Source organism: Rosa rugosa, chromosome 5 (genome assembly GCF_958449725.1).
Source record: "Rosa rugosa chromosome 5, drRosRugo1.1, whole genome shotgun sequence".
Taxonomy (NCBI): Eukaryota; Viridiplantae; Streptophyta; class Magnoliopsida; order Rosales; family Rosaceae; genus Rosa; species Rosa rugosa.
The window spans coordinates 21915330-21935149 of record NC_084824.1 but is presented as its reverse complement, the minus strand read 5'-3'; the positions used below and the strand labels follow the sequence as shown (position 1 = coordinate 21935149).

General features: G+C 41.7%; 2 protein-coding genes across 4 annotated transcripts; both read left to right on the top strand.

Moving 5' to 3' along the window:
* Positions 1-1630: 1630 nt before the first annotated feature.
* On the top strand, positions 1631-7625 carry LOC133707963 (ARM REPEAT PROTEIN INTERACTING WITH ABF2-like). Of its 3 annotated transcripts, none has more exons than XM_062133420.1 (19): positions 1631-1956; positions 2072-2232; positions 3021-3193; positions 3274-3394; positions 3500-3574; positions 3692-3786; positions 3899-3974; positions 4287-4394; positions 4639-4767; positions 4883-4951; positions 5130-5189; positions 5319-5442; positions 5545-5684; positions 5953-6016; positions 6136-6215; positions 6334-6398; positions 6479-6596; positions 6686-6810; positions 7120-7268. In XM_062133420.1, the coding sequence occupies exons 1-19, from the start codon at positions 1713-1715 to the stop codon at positions 7154-7156; spliced, it is 2064 nt and encodes a 687-aa protein (XP_061989404.1). In that variant the 5' UTR covers positions 1631-1712; the 3' UTR covers positions 7157-7268. The 3 variants fall into 3 exon arrangements, with proteins under 3 accessions (XP_061989404.1, XP_061989402.1, XP_061989403.1); XM_062133419.1 differs by lacking the exon at positions 7120-7268 and adding an exon at positions 7275-7625 and having other exon boundaries at positions 1632-1956; XM_062133418.1 differs by lacking the exon at positions 7120-7268 and adding an exon at positions 7275-7625 and having other exon boundaries at positions 3274-3574.
* Positions 7626-8425: 800 nt separating this feature from the next.
* LOC133707965 (tuliposide A-converting enzyme 2, chloroplastic-like) lies at positions 8426-10950 on the top strand. Its single transcript, XM_062133421.1, has one exon. It carries the CDS (start codon positions 8839-8841, stop codon positions 10789-10791), a length of 1953 nt encoding a protein of 650 aa, XP_061989405.1. The 5' UTR covers positions 8426-8838; the 3' UTR covers positions 10792-10950.
* Positions 10951-19820: the final 8870 nt, after the last annotated feature.

Sequence of the window (19820 nt, the reverse complement as noted above, 5' to 3'; positions counted from 1 at the left end):
TAATATGATTATTGGAGACAATAATATGATTATTGAGAGGCAATAATATGAGTATTGGGGGGCAATAATATGATTACTGGGGGGCAATAATATGATTACTGGGGGGTAATAATATGGTTACTGGGTATTATTATGAGGCAATAAAATCGGCCGCCGGAATCCGGCCACCGGTCCGGTAGCCAGATTCGGGATTCCGGTCATCGGTCGCAGGAGTCCGGTCACCGATCGCCGGAGTCTGCGGCCGGCCACTAGTCATCGGAGCACAGCAAGGTGGAGGATGACTTTTCTCTCTAAGTGAGAAAGAAGGAGAGAGCAAAAAAGTCCCAAAAATAAATAAAAAGAATATAAAAAAAATTAGTTGGGTATTAGGGAAATAATCTCTTAGAGTGTTTTGGGTAAATGAGGTTAAAAAACTGTTAGTGGAGCAAGTTGACAATTTTTAAGCTGAAATTGGGTAAATGATCATTTCCCCTTGATTTAATACTTGATTTCAATCAGAATTAAACAATTTAATCTGATCGATATTTGTATTTGATGCTTGATTTTCATCGAGATCAATCAATTTAATACGATTTATCCGCTTTAAATGCTTAACTCGAGCAAGCAACAATCAATCAGCGATAAATTGACGCTTCCACAATTGATGCTTCCACGTCATTCAATCGATGGATCACTTGTGTTTTGACATGTGTCATCCTCGAATCTCACATAATTTTGGTGACGTATGAGCCACGTGTACTTTTTGTAGGACCCATGTGCCAAATAAGCTTGTTTAGTCAAAATTTCAAAGATTGACTGATTTATTTAATGAATTTTATTTTCATTAAATTTCTTGTGTCTACACATGTAAATGCTGAAACAATTCGGCGACCTTCTTAGCCTTGAATCCACTGTTGTCATTGCAATCACCGATCTTGCTATTGCACAATCCACATGTGAACACATTTGCCGATGTAAATTTGAGACCAATGTTGATGTGCAACACCACACGCTACAAGATAGACAACCCTAATCTAATTCATAAAAAATAATCAGTTGAAAATCTAAAATCCCATAATTCAAACACAATTTCAATTCAAATAATAGTGATGATGGAAAAAGAAATCCGTGATTCATTCACTATATATATGATTTTCCAGGATCCGTTTGCCTTGACCATTCCCCAAGTCCCTAATTTACATGCACGCACGAGTGGCACGACCATACTACACTGTGGCAGTCCACAAAAGGCTTTTTTTTTTTTTGATATAACAAAGGCTTTAGCATGCAGTCCCAGCCCATTATTGCGTGCCCCACAGTCCCCTGGGCCCACCATTTTCTTTGTCCTTGTTTCCCTCTTAACCTTCACACCCATGCGCAAGTTAGTTAAATCATGTCCTGCTGTACTTTTTAGCGGGAGCGCACGTTAATCAATAATTATTCGATAATTAACGCAAAAAATTAAATTTAAATCAAACATGAAATAAATATGAGAGCCGGAAATCATGTGGCCGGTTTTACTCCCGACACTTTTTTTTTTCAGCCGGAAAAGAAAAAGAAAAGAAAAAGCTTTTACTTTCTTCTTTTCTTCAGAAATTCCGAAAATACCCTCCGATTTTTCTCTCTGTCTCTCTCTTTCTTCCTCTCTCTCTCTGTCTCTCACTGACCTCTATTCAAAATCCAAAAAATTCATATCTCTGGATCAGCTTCTCTTCCATTTTCGCGTTTCTTTGATGGAGCTGCCGAGGCGCCAAGATCAGAGCCAATCGGAGAGGAAGGGGCAGAAGCGGAAACTGGAAGAGGAAATCGGAGAGGAGCGAGAGATCACGGTGCAGCAGTCCGGCGACGCCAGAAAAGCCATACTGCTTCAGGTCGCCGAGCAGGTTCAAGTTCTTGACTCTTCTTTTTCCTGGAGAGAAGCTGATCGAAACGCTTCCAAGCGCGCCACTCACGTCCTCGCCGAGCTCGCCAAGAACGGTCAGTCCAAAAAAAAAAAAATTCCTCCGATCTCGTCCTGATTTCTCATTTTCCGTCGGTTCTGTAAGTTTTGTGAAATTCTGAATTTAACGAATTTGAGTGTGTTCGGCGGCAGAGGACGTAGTGAACGTCATCGTTGAAGGCGGTGCGGTTCCGGCTTTGGTGAAACATCTGCAAGCGCCGCCGTGCAGCGAGGTCGACCGGAGCTCTTCGAAGCACTGCGAACACGAGGTTGAGAAGGGCAGTGCCTTTGCACTAGGCCTTCTTGCCGTTAAGGTCACTCTACCCTTCGTAATTTTCAAATTTTCAATCAGTTAAAACTTGAATTTTTTTGCTTTCTTAGATATATAGCAGCCGCATATATAATAGAGCATGTAAAATTACTTGCAGAGTTTCAAGGATTTTGATCTTAAAATAATTTTATCAGCCGTGTTGCTTGCGTAATTGAGCATGCAGATTAGTTGGATACTAATCTTTTTGGAAACCACTGAAACTTTTATGAGCACAGCACGGAGATGAACAGTCCCCTTCTAAAACCACATCATCACCGAGTATCATCGAATGATTACTTGGCTACTAATTAACTCCAATTACATTTACTATGTCAGAAAGTCATAGTCGAAGAGTATCTTATGAATCAATCAGCTACTATCAGGCATGTTTAATAACAGTTGTTTCTTTGACGGTGGTATGAATATGTTATAGAAACTAGGTGTGTCAATCTCAGCTACTATCAGGCATGTTTAATAACAGTTGTTTCTTTGACGGTGGTATGAATATGTTATAGAAACTAGGTGTGTCAATCTCTTCCACGCCGTGTCTATTCGCAAGTCTATCTGTATTTGTCTTATATCTTCATTACCTATTTATTCTGTGCGGATGCTATTGATTCTTGGTTGTAGACATCTTATTCTTGACATCTTATTTGTATGATGTTGCACCACTATTTGTGCCACAGGAACTCTTAGATAGGATATAATTTCACCATCGCTCAACTCTACATGTGATTGCTGAACTTTTTTTTCTTTCCTTTTTTCTCTCTTGCTGTCTTTCTGTGTCAACAGCCCGAGCATCAACAACTCATTGTTGACAATGGTGCATTGTCTCATCTAGTAGATTTGTTGAAGAGGCACAAGGATAGTCATGTAACTCGACCTTTGTATAGCGTCATTCGTAGAGCTGCTGATGCCATCACCAATCTCGCTCATGAAAACAGCAGCATTAAAACCCGTGTCAGGTTTGCTTGTCTTTCTAATAGCCAATTGTTGATACATCAACAACATAATATTCTAATGATCATGAGGACTGCATATACAGGATAGAAGGTGGAATTCCACCTCTAGTTGAGTTGCTTGAATTTGCCGATACAAAGGTGCAAAGAGCAGCTGCTGGAGCGTTACGAACCCTCGCATTTAAAAATGATGAGAATAAGAATCAGGTAATGGACCTTCCTTGTGAAATTATATATTTTCTAAAATTTGGTATATTTATTATCAGAGATGGATTGAAATTAAACATATCACGTAAATTTATGACTTTGCAGATTGTTGAATGCAATGCTCTTCCTACCCTCATTTTAATGCTTCGATCTGAAGATGCTGCTATACATTACGAAGCGGTAGGATCTTTATGAGACTATAGTTGATATAATGAGCTATTAAGCTTAATACTTTGTGGACTTATGTTCTTTCTCTTCGTGTTGCTGTAGAATAACATGATTTTCAAATAAATGCAGGTTGGTGTAATTGGAAATCTAGTTCACTCTTCTCCAAACATAAAGAAAGAGGTTCTTCTTGCGGGAGCTTTACAACCTGTTATTGGATTGCTTAGGTGCATCCCAAATAGTGTCACATCACTTGATCAAGCTAAATTCTTGTTAATTTTTTCCCATCATGGCATATAATTTTTAAAAGTTTCTCAAGTCTGATATATTGAATTACAGTTCCTGCTGCTTTGAGAGCCAAAGAGAGGCAGCTTTGCTACTTGGACAATTTGCTGCAACTGATTCAGATTGCAAGGTAGTGTAATTTTTCTCTCCCTTTATCTTCCATGACTTGAGTCATCAACTCATCCCTATTTTGTGCTACACATCATAGTTTTAGGAGAGAAAACATCATTGATATTCTCATTCTAGTTGAAAAATGGTTCTATCAACATCCATTTTTGTTACCTTTGTTGGTAACTTGGTAGAGCATTTTCATTTTGCATGTTGACTACTTGTGGTGGAGTTTCCTTCCCCTCTTGAATTTCTGTAATGATGCATAAATCTGCTTTTGAGTCCTTCCATTTTATCCATTATCTTTATATGCCTCAATGATTGCCATTTGTAGGTTCACATTGTACAGAGGGGTGCTGTCCGACCTTTGATTGAGATGCTTCAATCCCCAGATGTACAACTCAGGGAGATGTCAGCTTTTGCTTTGGGGAGGTTGGCACAGGTTATTATTTCTTATTGACCTGTTCTATATTCTGTTTAGACAACTGTTCTTGGTAATATTGGAAGAATTAGTCTGGGGAATCAATATGACATAGACGGACTCATTTCACGTTCTTTTAATTAGTTATGCTTTTTCTGGTTCTTTAGGTTCCTGAGTGTGTGCAGTCCAATGCAACAATTATGATTTATTATTGAAGATCCTGCTTTTCTGAGTTTGTTTCATTTGCTTCAAATTATACATTCAGGACTCACACAACCAAGCTGGTATTGCTCATAATGGTGGTTTATTGCCATTGTTGAAACTTTTGGATTCAAAAAATGGGTCTCTGCAACACAATGCTGCATTTACCCTTTATGGCCTTGCAGATAATGAGGTAATATAATTAATGATTCTCATGAACTCGTGGAATTTTGTATATTTAGTCAACAAGTTGACATTGAATACCATTTTAATGTGATGTTACTTTGTCCATTCATTTTCTTCTCTAGGATAATGTGTCCGATTTTATTAGGGTTGGTGGTGTTCAGAAGTTGCAGGATGGAGAATTTATTTTCCAAGTATATCTCTCTTTCTCTCTCCATAGTTCTTTGTTATTTTCACAAAATGTAAATTTTGTTAACAAGATTCATGATTATTTTGGTAACTATAATAGATGTTCAAAATTATCTCCCCCTTTTGTCCTTCTTTGCTGTAACACAACTTGTAATGGACAACAATTTACAAATGTCTTTTCAGGCTACAAAGGATTGTGTGACCAAAACATTGAAAAGATTAGAGGAGAAGATTCATGCACGAGTGAGTATTGTCATGCTTATTACTAAGTTTTCTTTTTTGTAGGTGTTGGTACATTTTGTGGCACTAATTTTGTGTGAATTTTATGTTAAAAACCTATGGGATTGAAATTTCTGAATTTTCCTAATGTAGGTTTTGTCGCATTTGTTATACTTGATGCGTGTAGCAGAGAGAAATGTCCAAAGACGTGTTGCTTTGGCTTTTGCTCATCTTTGCTCCCCAGAGGATCTCAGAACCATTTTCATCGATAACAATGGCATGTCACTGTCTCTGTATTTCAAATTGTATTTTGTCGGTTTTTTTTGGTTCCTCAATATTATTTATCGAGGTGGCTGACTTGTCCCATATCATTAAGCAGGTTTGGAATTGCTTCTTGGGCTTCTTGGTTCTAGTAGCCCCAAACAGCAGCTTGATGGTGCTATGGCTCTGTACAAGTTGGCCAACAAAGCCATGACTCTTTCTCCTGTGGATGCAGCTCCTCCATCTCCAACACCACAGGTTGTGCTTATTTTCAATACTAGATGATTTTTTCATGCCTTTGTCATTATATATTTGAATTTGTACAGTGTCATTAGTTAAAAGTCGTATTTTGCTGTTTGTTTTTTGTTTTTATAGTTTGCTAGTTGTTATAACCAGAATATATCCTTTAAAACAAAAGGATGGCTATTCTGTGATTGCTTGCCAGTTTTTGAAGGTGCCGTCATCTTAAGCTTTGTGTTCGTGTTTAGCATGGATTTCCTCTGATGATAAATACAACTTCCTGCAGGTTTATCTAGGGGAGCAGTATGTAAACAACCCTACGCTGTCCGATGTTACGTTTTTAGTTGAAGGTCTAATCTTTTTTCATGTAATTCTTTCTATGTATGCTATGTATTATGAAGGTTCATTCAACCACTACTGTGATTGTATTTGTTAGCATAAGTTTGATTGCTTCACTGACCATTTGCAGGTAGACGGTTCTATGCTCACAGAATTTGCCTGCTTGCTTCTTCAGATGCTTTTCGTGCAATGTTTGATGGTGGTTACCGGGTGAGTTTGTGGGGGTTGTTCTTTCTACTTATTTCATCCTGAATCATTTTTTTTTTCTTTTATCTACAAAGAAATATTGATGGCGGATGGTTTATAATTTACAATTAACCTATTACAGGAGAAGGATGCAAGGGACATTGAAATACCAAATATTAGATGGGAGGTTTTTGAGTTGATGATGAGGTGAAGTAAATTTTTTGTTTTCTTGTATCACAAAAGCTGCCCGGTGAGCTTTTATAATTCAGACTCTCGACTTGGCACAGATTTATATACACCGGATCAGTAGACATTACTTTGGATATTGCTCAAGATCTCCTCAGAGCTGCAGATCAGTATCTTTTGGAGGGACTCAAGCGGCTTTGTGAGTATTCAATAGCACAGGTAAGCTCTCTCTCTGTCTTTATCTGTCTCTCTCCATGCTTGGATATAAAATGATGGCTGCTTGATTACTTTTCTATTTGTTGATGTAGGACATATCTTTGGAGAATGTTTCAAACATGTATGAACTTTCAGAAGCCTTCCATGCAATGTCATTACGGCAAACATGTATTTTGTTTATCTTGGAGCAGTTCGAAAAATTGAGTGCTAGACCAGGGTATGTGCTCTCTCTCTCTCTCTCTCCCTCCCCCCCCCTCCCTTTTTCCTTTTTCCTTTTATGTAAGATACATGTCTCGGGCAGATTGCACTAGATTTTTTTTTTCTTTAAGCAAAAAAATGTAGGGGTGTTTATAATGTCCAGGACTACGAGTATTTTAACCAAAGAAGGAAAAGAAAAAAAATGAAGAAAGATGACCTGCTGGTGTTTGTGATCTTTAAATCCTAATAAACAATTAGTTACTTTTTATTCTCTTCGTCGTTTGAAGTTATCTAATCAGACTGACGAATAAACTTGGATCATTGCTAGGCTATCCCTTGTCGTTTGTTCTCAGGGTATCAGTTAAAGCTCTTATGTGAACTGTCACTGAGTTCTAGATTCAGTCTTGTTTTGCTTAGCAAAAAACATCTGCAGTCTCGGTTTCTATTTTCATCTGCTGAATTCTCTAAGCTGGAACATTGCAGGCACTGTGAACTGATCAAGAATATATTGGATGAGATCAGATCTTACTTTACTAAAGCACTCACTAAGCCTAACCCACATAACTTGCGGCTGTAGATTGCTGTCTTTTATTCTTCAGCTCTAACACCCAAGTACGATGTACAGAAACCCGTAATAGATGTTCTTGTTGTTGAGCCGGTGGAAGTTTCGACTTTCTTTTCTTTTTACATTTAAATTTCAAAAAGAGGTGTCTAATTCTTTGACTGTAGTTTGTCTTATAATCCATTCTGATTCCCGAGTCTTGTTGGTTGTAAACACAATGTTTCATGTCTAATACAATTCCGACATTGCTTGGAATATGATCTTCCCGAACATTCCTCTTTGTATTCCCAGTTTTTGCAGTTTAGTGAGATACCATTCATTAAGATATATTATGAAGTTGTTTAAAGCGACTTATCAAGTGCTGCTTGGTTTCTCCAGTTTGAATCCAAAAAATGTTGTTCATCCAAAAAAAAATCCAAAAAATGTTGTAGAATCTCTCTGTCAAAAGCACTCAATTATTTGTTCACAGGCCTAGTTCCCTGTTAAAGCTTTTCATTAATATATGCTACAAGTTTCCTATGCAAAGTTGCAAATAGAAAGCCAGGCATGTGGACTGATAGTAGTAGATTTGTAGCGTGCTATACATTTTTTTTTTTTTTTAAACTTTTTCTATTTGATCAAATGAGAAACTTTCATTAAAATGCTTTGTCAATTACAACATAGGGGCTAAAGTAACCTCGCCAAAAACTGTCATAAGTGAAAAAGGTTATCGGCCGCCCGCATAAGTCAGCTTAATACATTTCTTCCAGCCATGGTGGTCCAACTTCCATTCAAAATGTATCTTTCCTGTCGAATCTTGGTCGCAATTCTAGGAAATATTCTCCATGAAATAGCTCCAAACTGGTACCAACGATTTAATTACATCCAAAACAGATCCATACAAAAAAAATCGAAACGAATCTTGTAATTTTTGTTTTTAAGAGGAAAGGATAATACTATAGAAGGGTTTTGTGAATAAAGTATATTATTAGGGTATTGCTGCTTTCTTTGTGCTCCCGCAATTACAGTATATACAATCTTTTCCCCTTTCCCCAACAACCAACTTCAGATTTAAGGAAAATTAAGAATGCACCTGCCACATTTAAAATTGGAAAGCATTTTCTGGTAAGGTAAGACTAAGAGGACAAAATTGGAGTCGGTTGCGTCAGTACTGGTGTCCTTTTCTCGATTTTAGTGTATAACAAACTTTCAGTCCTCGACCGATCGAATTAAACTGCCCTTCGGTCTATGTTGGTGTCAGCGGGGGTTCAAAGGTAGTGTTAATTGTCAGACTAGTAGTCCTTTTCAATCTCCCTCTGCAAATGGTAGGTGACATCTGGGGAACAAACTTTCAAGATGGACAAATATGGGGGATAGTTACTCAAAAATGGTGAGTACCTGAAGAAAGGTAGATAGGAAAGGACTAGAGGATTAGGATTCTGTACTAAGTACTAACACTACATAAAGCAAGTCATCACCTTCAGAAGTTCCATAAACGCTGAGACTATGGGTTCCCTTGCCAAGGAGATAGACAGAGAGGTCATCCCATTTGTCCGTGTTTTCAAGGACGGCTCAGTAGAAAGACTACTGGGTTCTCCTTACAAAGCACCATTGCTTGATGATCCAGAATCTGGAGTCTCATCCAAAGATGTCACCATTTCGAAAAACCCTTTGATCTCAGCCAGAATCTTCCTCCCTAAACTCGACGATGAGAAGCCACACAAGAAGCTCCCCGTCTTGGTTTACTGCCATGGTGGAGGTTTCTGCATCGAGTCCGCCTTCTCTTTTGATCACCACCGGTTTCTCGACGGCTTGGTGTCCCAAGCTCAAGTTGTTGCTGTTTCTGTGGAGTACAGGATGGCTCCTGAGCACCCTCTTCCTGCCGGCTATGAAGATTGTTGGGCTGCCCTGCAATGGGTTGCTTCACACTTCATTGAAAATGGCATCAGTGAGGAGCCTTGGTTGACGAATCACGGCAACCCGGAACGTTTTTTCCTTGGTGGTGATAGTGCAGGAGCTAACATTGCTCATAATCTGGCAATGAGAGTTGGCAAAGAGGGCTTGCCTGGTGGTTTGAAGATATTGGGAACCTCTCTTACACACCCCTACTTCTGGGGTTCCAAGCCTATTGCGGAAGACCCTTGTAAAGAGCCTGAGAAGGATTTGGCAGCTATGCTTTGGAACTTTGCGTACCCCTCAGCACCTTGTGGACTTGATAATCCATTGATCAATCCTCTTGCTCCTGAAGCACCAAGCTTGGCAGGACTTGGGTGTTCTAGGTTGTTTGTGAGCGTCTCGGAACATGATGGGCTGAAGTTTAGAGGCATTCGGTACTACGATGCCGTGAAGAAAAGTGGGTGGGAAGGAGAGGCAGAGCTGGTGGACGTGGAAGGAGAGGCTCATGCATTTCATATTTTAAAATTTGAGACTCAGAAAGCCAAGGATTTGACAAAAAAGTTGGTTGATTTTCTCAAGGTAGAAGACAAGAAGGTAGAGAAGGAGCTAGACAAAGAGCTGATCCCATTTGTCCGAGTCTACAAGGATGGCTCAGTTGAACGACTCATGGGCACTCCATATGTACCCCCAATGCTTAATGATCCAGTATCAGGAGTGTCATCAAAAGATATCACGATTTCAAAAAATCCGTTGATCTCGGCCAGAGTCTTCCTCCCAAAACTTGATGCTGATCAAACCCACCAGAAACTCCCCATCTTGGTCTACTACCATGGAGGGGCTTTTATGATCGAATCCGCCTTCTCGTTCGATCACCACAGGTATCTTGACAGCTTGGTATCCCAAGGCAAAGTTGTTGCTGTATCAGTTGAATACAGGATGGCTCCTGAGCACCCTCTTCCTGCAGGCTATGAAGATTGTTGGGCTGCCCTCCAATGGGTTGCCTCACACTTCATTGATAATGGTATCAATGAAGAGCCCTGGTTGACAAATCATGGTAATCCGGACAGGTTTTTTCTTGGTGGCGATAGTGCAGGTGCCAACATTGCTCATAATGTGGCCATGAGAGTTGGGAAAGAGGGTTTGCCTGGTGGTCTTAAAATACTGGGAACTTCTCTTACACACCCTTATTTTTGGGGTTCCAAGCCAATCGATGAATTAGACCCTTGCAAAGAGCCTGAGAAGGATTTAGGGTGTTTCGTTTGGAACTTCGCATACCCCTCGGTACCTGGTGGGATTGATAATCCAATGATGAATCCTTTTGGTCCAGAAGCACCAAGCTTGGCTGGACTTGGGTGTTCAAGGTTGTTTGTTAGTGTTTCTGAGAACGATACGCTGAGATATAGAGGTGTTCATTACTATGAGGCAGTGAAGAAAAGTGGTTGGAAAGGTGAAGCAGAGTTGGTTGAAGTGGAAGGAGAGGAACATGCATTTCATATTCTGAAATTTGAGACTCCGAAGGCTCAGGCTTTGACCAAAAAAGTGGCCGAGTTTCTCCTCAAGTAGAAGCTATTCTCTCTAATTCCAAATGAGTTTTATGCTTTGCAGTGTGCTTCCCTTTCTTGCAGGGTTTATCCCTAAACCCCTAGCCTTTGTGGTTGTAATATCCTCCTGTGGTGTAATATTGAATTGTTCGTAATAATGGGGAGTGGACAGTGCCTGATATATGTGCATGGTGCCAACACCAACCTACCACAATAATGCAATCTAGTTTCAGAGAATAAACAAATTCCTTTGGTGGTGGAACCGTGGAAGTCAATCATTGTTATTTAGGCCAATCCGTAGTATAAATTGACTACTGTTGAGTGATTTCAAAGAAGATAACTTGGATTTGATAGCAGAGTTAATTCTCAAGAAAAAAAATTAAAAAATTGTGAAACGTTTGGATTGAAATATTGGATGAATAGAGTACAGTTTTTGACATATAGAACGCGAAGTTGGTTAGGTATTTTGGTTGATCGTCATAAGAGTATAAGTTGACTTACTAAAGCTGCGTTTTCAATTTCCTTTAATATGGGGGGCAGTTGTGCCAGCACAATATTATGTGTGGGAAGATTATTTTTGGGGCTACAACTGTGGTAGGTTCCGTTGTAATATTGTAAGTCTGGATAATAAAGTGTTCTCGTTTCTCTTAAAAAAAAAAACGCCTTTGAGATTGTGTTTCAAATCAAACCTATTCATACTATTTTGATATATCAAGTCCTTTATGAAAACCGCAGCCCTTTATTAGTTTCTATTCATACCTTCAATATTAACATCTAGACCTCCTCTCTTAATTTTTGCACACAAATTTTCAAATATCCTTAATTTTATTTCTCATTTTATCTCACCACATTTTCACCTTACTGTCTTTCGCTCCCCCTCCCCCTCCCCCACACTTCCACGTTAACTCACAATAATATGGCGGTTTCAGAAACATACACAAGCTCAGATGTAGAGGACATTGTCAAATATGAGGACCCCAATTAACATAGGTGATGTTCTGTACAGACCTCAATAATGGGAATCTCCCACCTTATATACATGGCATGAGAGTTGTCCCCGTGGACATGAGTGACTGTGGGCTTCGGAAGTTGACATTGGATATTATGGTGGTGCGGTGTTAGACGTTGAAACAAGATTGGGAGTTCGGGAATGGAAATTATTCTATGCACCGACGGTGCAAGTGACCCAACCCTTATAAAATAATCTCAACCCTTGATATTTATTATCAACTTTATTTTTAATAAACAAAAAGTGTATTTAATGCAATCTAACCATTCATTTATGTTGGTGCAAGTGTACGGCGGTGCTCTGAATAATCTCTCGTTCGGGAAATAGATTTGCCTCAAGTCATTAACCATTAGGGATGCATGTCCCGATTCAAGCTTTGTCAGGGTTGTCTCAACCGATCTTTCGAAAGGATTAATTAAGATTTTTTTTTTTTTTTTTGAGAAGAAGGAGGGAATTGCATTTATAAGCAATTTAGATAGGTACAACAGATATAAGTACACCGGAACACCGGATTGGAGAATTAAGATTGGCATGGCTAATTCGTCGAGTTGGGCGAGGATTAATCTTGGGGATTTTTTTTTTTGGTTTAGGGGTGTACATACCACCTATATCACATACCGCCAAGCATAAGCAACGACCTCTTAGGTGGGCCCCGCGACATGGCTAGTCCCGCCTACGACATGCATCCGGTAGTCCGACACCCGAGCTATCTCGCTATGGTGGAGGTCGGCCGGTACCTCGTAGGGAGGCCACCCTCCCATGCTCACCAAGAGGCTTCAAGAGAAGCAATATATGTATTATTGTCCCACATCGAGAATATGTAAATGGAGGGGGACTCCTTTAGCTATAAGAGGAAGTCCTCCCATTCTTAGAGAGGATGGATCCATGATCCCTATACTTGTATCACTACAAAGGTCACTTGACCTCACTCATAGTAGAATCTCTAAATGGACGTAGCCTTGCCTCAAGAGCAAGGTGAACCACTATACATGCGGTGTTATCTCTCTCTCTCTCTCTCCCCATCATGATCCACACACACTTCCCGTTCCGTATTCTTCAGTAGAAACATTGGCGCTAGAAGGAGGGTCCCTAAGTTTGGGTAACGAGCCTCCGACCTTGGGCAAGAGTCATGGACGGGTACCATAGGCCATCGGGTACATGAGCTTCCGGGTACACGTACCACCCCTCACCTTCCTCCCCATGCCTCCGAGGAGCCATCGGGTACATGAGGCTCCGGGTACAAGTCCAAAAAAAGCTAAGTCCTTGTGCTCAATTATACATAAATGCCTGTGTTAGAGGTGCGGTATGGCATTCATACATGTATGTGCAGCGTATATATACATACATGTGGTAGGACCCATGCATTCAGCCATTATTTGACAAGCATAGTTGGGTTGTCACCATGCCTCTACGGCGCATATATACATATATCTACGTCCAGATACCTCCCATCACCGACAGTTCCCGGAGACACCAGTCCGGTCACTTTGAGCACCCATTCCGCTACCCCGAAGCGTTGATACAAGTGGTGAGTTGTCATGTTTTGCATCCGAGATTAGGAGCGAAGCCGCGAACTCATCTGTCCAGAGGCCTATATCTTTGAGCGCACCTACTATACATGTCAGCATATCCAGGACTTCCAGAAGTCACATCCCGCCCGGGTCGAACCCAAAAGCCACACATCCAAGCACTCCATTCTGCTCTGGGCACCCCGGAGACCGATTTGGACACCCAATCCGACCGGGACTTGTTTGGTCTACTTTCATTTGCCATCACTTCATCTCCAGGCAGCTCATCCCGGAAGGTAGCTCATCTCTCGGTATGGCAGTCTCTCAATCTCTCTCAGTACCGCCGACACAAACAACCAAAACAAAAGAGGAGAAGAGGTGCATATGTGCTTACTCTCTACACCCAGCAACCCCGCTTCTTGGATCATGTTATGACAAAACCCGCCAGCCCGGATCGATCAACACCTCAAGTTACAGCCACATCATGGTCAGATGGGTCTCCATCCGGGAACCACTTATGACGAATACCGGTGAACCTCACATCTCGCCTACACCACACCACAGCAGACTGCTACCCGAAGAAAGCTTCTGGGTACCATTGTACAACCCCGCCCGGCACTTCAAAAATTGATCTGGGATCAAGCCGCACCGACAGCATCCTCACCTCCCTGTGATCACCACCGCCCACTATCACTTACTCACAACTTAGCATCCCGGTGATCTTTCCTCGATCTAGAACTTCACCAGCCACATTGATTTGGGCACCCCGGTAGTCTCTCTGGCACCGAGCAGCTACTACATCTAGCATCCCTGTCCAATTCATGATCGACGTCCCGGGAACACTGAGTTCACCCAAGCATATTCTTGATGGCTTCCCCGGATGCCTCCCTGGACATCCTCTCGGTGCCTCATCACAAACTTAACCCGCCGGCTCTATCCACCACCTCACACTGCCTTTGGATGAGAAGCTACTCGATCGGTACACCCGGAATGACTTCGGGCCTCGCTACCTTCCTCACCTCCCGGCGGTCAATCCGACGGAGCCAGCATCCCGGGCCCTAGCATACCGGTAAGCCAACCTCTTCTACTGCTCTCGCTCGATTTCTCACCGGTAACAGGCAAGTCACCCCCTTCCCCGGGAACTCGGTGACTCGCATCCCACCACAGCCCTCACGGTACCTGCTTCCATCTCCGGTACCCACAGCCCTCACGGTACCTGCTTCCATCTCCGGTACCCACAGCCCTCACGGTACCTGCTTCCATCTCCGGTACCCATAGCCCTCACGGTACCTGCTGCCATCTCCGGTACCCACAGCCCTCACGGTACCTGCTGCCATCACCGGTACCTACAACCTTCACCGGTACCCTTGCTATCACCGGTACCAGCTGGTCTCCACCAATTTTTGTTCTCCCGGGCAAAAGAGACGCTCCAGCATTTAAAAAAAAAAAAAAAAAAAGAGAGCTCCGGCAGACTGTCATTCACCTCTCGATGAGCAAACCCGGAAACAATCCATGGCACCCGTTGGCTCCCCACCAACCTGGAAATTTCTTCACCTCACTGATATCATCGGTACCTTCTTCACTCCCGGCAACTTCGTTTTATCCTCACGAAAGTACTGATCCCAGCGGGAACGAGGTCCACTTTGACAACAAAATTTTCTGGGCTTACTGATATCTACTCTATTCGCCCACTCTTCAGAGATAAGTTGTTCTTTTCGCTGTCCTTTATGAGAGCTCAAAACCTCAAAGCATGCTTCACGTATATATGACATCTGTTAGCTTCTCTACATGTCCTCACCACTACGTGGTGCATATTAGTGAATGTGTGCATGTGATCCACATCAAATGTCAAACATAACTGTTATTTGGCACAATCTACACGTATATGCTTATTCATTTGGGCTACATGACAAGAAACATAATTATTAGTTTATCCTTCTACATGATAAACTCAAACAATCAAGTTTCACTGCACTCAGTTTTTATTTGCTATATGCCATGCCATGACTCTTAAGACACAGACTTCATACATGCCGTCTTACACATGTCAAACATGGCCCCATATACGTACCCACTTGCAAAACTCATGCGTACCAATCAAGCACCTTTGCTTTAATTCATTGTTGATATTTACAGTACCATGAGTCCATGACCACTCATGGTTAAACTTGCATGATTTCTAGTGCCATTCAATTTGTGTAATCAAGTATGAGTTATGTGCCGTGCCATGCCATGATTATTCTTGTACACTCAATGCTTATTGAGCATGATCATTGATTCAGTTCAATCCTTTTCACAAATTAATCAATTCCATATTTCTATGGTCAAATAATTAGTCATTTTACATCACATTAATAAGTTGTTAATCGCTTATTTCTTCTTGAAGTGGTACACTTGTTCAATGGGCCGTTTGTTTATACAACAAGGCCAAGTAAACTATCGACGATCATTTGTCGATTACATGGAGCGTTAAACTTGGACGACTCCAACATGGTTTGATATTTGGGTCAATCCCAATTTTCAACCTCCCCAATCGGCAAAAGATAAGTTCTCATTTACACTTTTAAATTTGAGCTAATGCAATTATTCACATGCTTCAAATAACGGTTTCTATAATCTAAGCATGCCTACGATATGTGATAGTCTCGATATCATATCTATTACGACTATGTATTAATATCAAACGTTAATTTAATTGCAATCCAATTAAATTGCTACATATATACATGTGACACTCACTAAAGTAAATGCAACATGCATCTCATAAATCCTCGCCCCGAGCGCGGTACCCCCAAGGGGTAAGTCAAGGTCATATCATTACATAAACCCTCTCCAATCGGCGAGATACCCCAACGGGGTTACAAGGCCAATACCATCATATATTCTACCTGGGGCCACGCCACCAGGTACCGGAGGCCAATGCCACCGGTTACCACAACGGGGTTACATCATTCTACCCGGGGTCACACCACCGGGTAAAGGAGGCCTACAGTCCCACATTCAACCCCATTGGGTTAAGGAGGCTCAAGCCCTCACGTGACCCCACCGGGCCACGCTGAACAAGCCCTCATGCTACCCCATCGGGTACGAGAGGCATCAAGCCCTCATGCTACCCTATCGGGTACGAGAGGCATCAAGCCCTCATGCTACCCCATCGGGTACCAGAGGCATCAAGCCCTCATGCTACCCCATCGGGTACGAGCATCAAGCCCTCATGCTACCCCATCGGGTACCAGAGGCATCAAGCCCTCATGCTACCCCATCGGGTACGAGCATCAAGCCCTCATGCTACCCCATCGGGTACGAGAGGCATCAAGCCCTCATGCTACCCCATCGGGTACGAGAGACATCAAGCCGTCATGCTACCCCATCAGGTACCAGAGGCATCAAGTCCTCATTCTACCCATCCGGGTATCAGAGGCTCAGGTCCTCATTCTACCCATCCGGGTATCAGAGGCTCAAGTCCTCAATCTACCCTTCCGGGTATCAGAGGCTCAAGTCCTCATTCTACCCATCCGGGTATCAGAGGCTCAAGTCCTCATTCTACCCATCCGGGTATCAGAGGCTCAAATCCTCATTTACCCTTCCAGGTATCAGAGACCCAAATCCTCATTCTACCCTATCGGGTACCATAGGCTCGAGCCCTCAGAAAACCCCACTTGGTACCGGAGGAGGGGTAAGCGAAGGTCCAATCCTTTGCTTTTGAGTCATCTCACCTCCCGAGCATTCTCCATACTTGGGGGACTTATTCATACCACTTATCACAAGTGGAGGTAGTACCCGACCGGGACTATCATTGAGCTTCACGCTCATACTTTCGTGTTATGGTCTATTAATGGAAATATTGAAATTTTTCACCTATTGTTGATCGCAACAATTAAATTTCTTTTACATCCCATTAATAAGACCATAGGACAAAACTCACACCCGCTCAACATGAGCGAGCTCATCTCTTACGTTCCCGTTACAAATGAGCCGAACAATCAGGTTATGGCTTATACGTTCGGGTTAAATAAGTTAGAGTTCCTTCCTCTAACCCATACTTGGGGGACTATCATGGCCATGCTATAGTCTCACTACTATGACCAATAGTTACTACAATACCGGAGCTCTATGCTCAGCCTCACGGGCATCCTTGAGCGTAACCTAAGTACTAACTACGTAACTTGGGGGACTCGGCGAGTAACTACACTCCCGGTCCTAACATGTGTTCATCATATGCATACAACACATACATACCATTATGTACATATCATTGTGTTCATCACACATCTATGCATCATTGCATCTCATATAAACATTCATACACCTCGATGCATTTGACTCAAATGTCACTTAGATTGCCCTAGTGCAATCAATATGCTTTTGTGCACTCATCTTATTTGCAGGTACTAGCTTAATGAGGGCCCCGCGGCACCCACCTACCCGAAGAGTCCCTTCTTACTTACGGAGTTGGGGGACTAGTATGGGTATGACGTTCAACAAGGTCATCACTCATACTTGGCGGCATCACATTTAAACTCCCCAACCAAGAAGCGCCTCTTACTCGGGGACTTGGGGGACTTGTACATACCACCTATATCACATACCGCCAAGCATAAGCAACGACCTCTTAGGTGGGCCCCGCGACATGGCTAGTCCCGCCTACGACATGCATCCGGTAGTCCGACACCCGAGCTACCTCGCTATGGTGGAGGTCGGCCGGTACCTTTTAGGGAGGCCACCCTCCCATGCTCTCCAAGAGGCTTCAAGAGAAGCAATATATGTATTATTGTCCCACATCGAGAATATGTAAATGGAGGGGGACTCCTTTAGCTATAAGAGGAAGTCCTCCCATTCTTAGAGAGGATGGATCCATGATCCCTATACTTGTATCACTACAAAGGTCACTTGACCTCACTCATAGTAGAATCTCTAAGTGGACGTAGCCTTGCCTCAAGAGCAAGGTGAACCACTATACATGCGGTGTTATCTCTCTCTCTCTCTCTCCCCATCATGATCCACACACACTTCCCGTTCCGTATTCTTCAGTAGAAACAAGGGGTAAAAAAAGGAATAAATTTCTTTTAAAAAGTATGAAGGTCTAAATGCCAATTTTGAATGTATGAATAGAAACACTCTTTATAAAAATCGCGGTCAATGAAAACCGCGGCCAATTATTCTCAAATTTTAGAAGTAGATATAGGCTTCTACTACTATGATATCGAGTCATTCTTAAGAGACTCGGATCATTTTAATTTAGGATTCACTTCTTTCATTTTTCAGTTTTTCTTCATTCCCTTTCTAAGTTTAGGGTTTGATATGTTCTCAATCTTATATGCACTTAAAAATAAGAGAGAAGAACATCTCCCATATGCAACTTCTCATCATTGATGTATTCTTGATTTTTGTGATTTGGGCATTATTTTTGGTGTTCAAATTATTGCTTCTATGTCCGATCTATTGGATGCTTCTCTTTTCTCTATCACTAAATTTTTGTATCTACTGTGTTTGAATTTGCGTTTTTGTGGGGTGATAAATTTTGAGAATAGTTTTTGTCACGGAATGGACAGAAAGAGATAGTTCAACTTATTTGAGAAAAGGGAAAATGTCCATTTACTCAAATTTGAACTACACTAACCCTACTTACCCAAGCATCTTATAAGATTGGCCACTTACCCAACAAATTACATATCTTTTGTCTTAATACACAATTAAGTATTTTTTTTATTGTTTTTTGTTTATTTTTGAGACAATTTTACCCTCTCTCACTCTGTCATTTAGAGAGAGAAGTCATCGGAGACTTCGTGGGACTCCTGTGACCAGTGACAGGAGTCTGGCGTCCGGTTTTATTGCCCCCTAATAATACCCAATAAACTTTATTGCCTTCCAATAAATTTTTTTTGTGTTTTATTGGGGGTAATAAAAGTCTCCGGCGACCTCTGTCAACCTCCGAATCGGTGACCGAAATCCTGTGTCCGATTTTATTGCCCCCCCCAATAATACTCAATAAACTTTTATTGTCCCCCAATTAAAATGTATTTTTATTAAATTTTAATTGGGGATAATAAAAATCTCCGGCGATCTCTCCGGTGACCTATAAAATCTTTGATAACCTCTTTGGGGATCTCTGGTGCTCGGTGACCGGTGATTGGAGTCCGGCGTTCGGTTTTATTGCTCCCTAATAATACCCCATAAACTTTATTTCCCCACAATAAAATTTTTATTGGGGGGTAATAAAAGTCTCTGACGACCTCTTAGGTGACTTATAAGATCTCCAATGACCTATTTGAGGACATTCGGTGACCGGTGATCAGAGTCCGACGTCTGGTTTTATTGCCCCAATAATACCCGATAAATTTTTATTTCCTCCCAATAAAACTTTTATTGGAGGATAATAAAAGTCTCTGGCGACCTCTCCGGTGACCAATAAGATTTCTGACGACCTCTTTGAGGACCTTTGGTAATAGATAACCAGTGATTGAGTCCGGCGTCTGGTTTTATTGCCTCCCCAATAAAACCCAATAAAATTTTATTGCCCCCTAATAAAACCCA